The 4,272-nt window shown below is 41.9% G+C and overlaps 1 protein-coding gene across 1 annotated transcript in view; it reads left to right on the top strand.

The window, feature by feature from the left end:
- Positions 1 to 4,272, top strand: part of RTTN (rotatin) — a 162,450-nt gene that overhangs the window by 99,111 nt on the left and 59,067 nt on the right. The window contains exons 31-32 of the mRNA XM_006837552.1: positions 1,906 to 2,064; positions 3,095 to 3,166. Coding sequence (XP_006837615.1) covers positions 1,906 to 2,064; positions 3,095 to 3,166 — 231 coding nt within the window. The remainder of the gene's footprint in view (positions 1 to 1,905; positions 2,065 to 3,094; positions 3,167 to 4,272) is intronic.

Below are 4,272 nucleotides of genomic sequence, written 5' to 3'. Positions count from 1 at the left end.
CAACAACAAGGTAGACCAGTTAATACCACTATTATTCAAAAAATTATGTACCAGCCACTAAGCCAGCAATGATGAAATTGAAGAAGCCTACCAACTTCTTCAGTCTGAAATTGACTAAACATGCAATCAGAATGCATTAATAATCACTGATGATCAGAATGTGAAGGTTGGAAACAAAGCGGAAGGATCAGTAGTTGGGAAATATGGGCTTGATGATAGAAATGATGGTGGAGATGACATGAAATAATTTTGCTAGAACAACAACTTATTCATTGTAAATACTTTTTTTAAACAATGTAAAAGGAGTCTATATACATAGACCTCACCAGATGGAATACACAGGAATAAAATTGACTGCATCTGTGGGAGGAAGCAATGGAAAAGCTCCATTTCATCAGCCAGAACAAGGCCAGGAACAGACCATCAAACGCTCATATACAAGTTCAGACCGAAGCCGAAGAGAATTAAAACACGTGCTCGAGAACCAGACTTTGCCCTTGAACATAGCCCCCTTGATTTAGAGGTCCACTTAAGAGTAGATTTGAGTCATTCGACACTAATGATGAAATACCAAAAAAAATGGTGGGATGACATAAGAATATCACATAGGAAGAAAGCAAAAGTTCATCAAGATGAAAAGAAAGAGCAAACTGGATATCAGAAGAGACTCAAATTTGTTCTTGACCATGGAGAAGTTAAAGGAACTGAAGACATAAGGAAGTAAAAGAACTGAACACAAAGTTTCAAAGGGAAGTTGGAGAAGACAAAGTCCAGTAGTATAATGAAATGTGGAAAGATGTAGTGTTAGAAAATCCAGAGGGAAGAACATGCTAAGCATATCTCAAGTTGAAAGAAGTGAAGAAAAAATTCAAACCTTGACTTGTAATATTGGAGGATTCTTTTAGCAAAAAAAGGGAGCCCTCGTGTGGTGCACTGTAGTATAGGCACAGGAGTACTAGCTGCAAGATCAGTGGTTCAAACCTACCGGTCTGCTCCTTGAAAAAACCCTATACAGGTCACTATGAGTTAGAACTGACTTGATGAGCGTTAACAGCAACAACAATGGGCAAAGTATTGAATCATGCAGAACGCATCAGAAGATGTACCAAAAAGAAATGGCCAATGTTCAAGCCCATCAAAGGCTATCATGTGATCAAGAACAGATGGTACTGGAAGAAAGAAGTCTGGGCTTCCCTCAAGGAAGGTATTGGCAAAAAATACTTGTTATTATGTGCCTTGAAAACAATCAGTTGCTTGCTTGTTTATTTAGGAACTTCAATCCATTCATTTGGAAGAAACTTAAGCTGTAGAATCACAATAATCAGGCACCCTCTCTCTTTACGAACAAGGAAGGAATACAGTGTTGTTGGTTGCCATCATGTGACCACACACATAACAGCAGGAAACACTGCTTGGTCCTACACTGTCTTCACTGTTGTTTGAGCCCATTGTTGATGCCACTGTGTCAGTCCATCTCTCTGAGGGCCTTCCTGCTTTACTCTGACCAACGTGTCCAAAGAGTGAGAGGTGAAGTCTTGCCACGTTGGGGTATAGAACAGAGGTCATAAAAACGATGCAAACTCCCTATACTTTTCCTGGAAAAAGGCTCATAATGTAATATTTTGAACTTCTGATTTCTAGCTGAATTTGAGTTTTGGGGACACTTGGCTTTAGTGATTTAGGTTTATTTTTTGGCTATCTTGTTGCTTTCTTGAACCATGGAGTAGGATTTTTATTCATAAGCTTAGAGTACACTCTTCTCTTAAGTGTCTTTTTCATTTCACACTGTGAAACCAATGCCATGGCTATAAAAGTATGGTATTTTCTGTACCAGAAAAATCATTTTGAATTCCTGTTAGGAAATCCGAATCCTTGACTGGCCCTCTTTCTCTGTCATTTGAACAGGTGAGATTCACTTCCCTGGGATTAGGATCAGCATTAACCACCCTTGAAACGGGCTGTATGGCCTTGGCCAGCAGTTGTCAAAACATTTCTGGTGGGCTCTGGGGAACGGTGATGAATATTCTTCTGGACCAGTCAGAATGTAGTATGGTTCGCCGCGAGGTATGTCTGTCTGCTACCCAGTCCCTCTCCCCATAGTAACTCATTCCGATAATGTGTCCTGTCCTACGTGGTGGAGTGACCCCTGACCATTAGATCTCTTGCCTGCCACAACTCTCCTGAAGGTCACAGGGAAAATTCTTTGATATTACTGCAGTGTTTACAGGTCTCCAGTGAGGGTCAGGTTTCAGTTCAGGTGAGTCACTGAAATACACTCTAGTGTGCAGGAGGTAATGTACCCGAGGAAACGTACACATGCTCCTGTTCTTTCTAAATACTGTGTGGTTTTTTTTTCATTCCAAGTGATCAACCAGGTAAATAGTTGAGAAAGATGCAAATAGTACTCGGTGGTGTCTAACAAAAATAGCAACTCCTAGGCCCACTGCTAGCCAGACCCAAGTTTGAAACCCCGAAAGCTTTTGTTTTCTAGCTGACTTTAAACCATTGTGCTTAAACGTACGGCTTGCTCTTGACTGATCACAGGTAAGCCTTACTTGTTGGCTTGCAGTTGGGATCATGGGGAACGCCGCTCCTCGAATAACCCTGTTGTCCCGTCTCCTTCATTCTTGTGTCCTAAGCTTGCATTCCGTTGCCCGGCAGTGTTCATGTTGTGTGAGCATTTCATTTCCTCATCTTCGGGGCCTCGCTGTGAATTTGAAATTCATGATTTACTTTTCTAATTAGTCAGTGTTTATTGAGAGGCATTTGTAAGGAGGTGGGGAGAGCAAAGGTGTGTGTGTGGATAAAATCTGTAACAGCATGGTAGCAACCTGAAGGCTAGCTCTTAAATGCTATCAGACAGTAGATATTCCACAAATCTTTTTTTTTTTTTTTAATTCTGAAAGTGAAACAAAATGTATTTTTGGGATGAAATCATTTCATCCACTCTCAGGTCATCAGATTACAAAAGGGGAAACACGATTTGACGGAGCTCACTGGCTTCAGCATGCACAGTTGAGCAGAGAGTAAGGGGACACTGGTTATTTCAGAGATGACAACAAGATGGCACTATTGACATTGTCTTTATTTTTAGGCTGCATTTATTCTTCAGAATCTCCTTGTAATTCCAATGCCGACAGAAATCATAAAGGATTATACCTGGCAGGTAGGTTACTTGAAACAATGATCGACCTAGTGGGTATTTGAGGTCCGTTGGTGACCACGTTTCAGCATCTGTTTATGTTGTGACTGATGAACCTTTACAAGATGCAGCAGGACCTCCTCACCAAGAGTGGTGACCTGTCATCTCCTGGTGGGCTGTAGTCACTTTCTCCACACCGTACACAGCTCTGGGCAGTAGCAGCACCATGGTGGCTGCTCAGTGTGAGAGGCTCCCCACAGAAGCTGGCGTGGTTTGTCCTGAACCACACAGTGCTGAGCTCCACCTGTGCTTCGAGTCCAGTCAGGTTCACTCAGGGTCTGCCTCTCACCCACTTGTGTTTATTGCCCTCTGTAGTCACAAGAAACAGACGTGTGCAGTTCAGTCTGCATGCATGCGCCATCTGTGCCGTCTTCCCCTTCTCTAGGTTAATACAGCGCGAAGGTCACAATTGTTTCTTCCTTGGTTTGTGTTGGATTCATTTTTTGTTTCATGTTCTGAATTAGTAAATATTTACCCAGCATCTTTTTAGCCTAATGCTTTTTAGATGATTTGGAGGATACAAAAGTGCTCCCAGTGCGGTGTTAAGATACAGATGGGCTTCAAAAAGTTGTTGGAAAAGATGTAGTCAAAAGATTGTTCACCCGAGGACAGAGTTCAGAAGGCTTAGGGAAAAAGAGGGGTGAAAACTGGAAACACAGGGAGGAAGTGGGAAAAGTGACAAGGGTTAAGGGAGGGTGAGGATCGTAATCAATGAAACCAAACAAAATGTGTGTGAATTGTTGAATGGAAAACTGATGATTTGCTTAGCACACTTTCATCCAATTCACAATAAAAACTGAAAAAAAAAAGACAAAACACCCCAACAACTTCTGAAGGTTATCTCTGTAGATAAAAGCAATGTAAAAATTAAAAAAATTGAACAAAATTTTTCTCAAACTTCCCTTGACCTGTCCGCATGTCCTGCTCTGGTAGGTGGTGTTGTTGTCAGGTGCCATCGAGTCAGAACCGACTCATAGCGACCCCATGCACAGCAGAACGAAATAATGCCCAATCGTGGGCCAACCTCACTACCACTGCCACACTTGACACCATCAATGATGCCACCTGGC

Source organism: Chrysochloris asiatica, unplaced genomic scaffold (genome assembly GCF_000296735.1).
Source record: "Chrysochloris asiatica unplaced genomic scaffold, ChrAsi1.0 scaffold00021, whole genome shotgun sequence".
Taxonomy (NCBI): domain Eukaryota; kingdom Metazoa; phylum Chordata; class Mammalia; order Afrosoricida; family Chrysochloridae; genus Chrysochloris; species Chrysochloris asiatica.
This window is presented reverse-complemented; position numbering and strand designations above follow the sequence as displayed.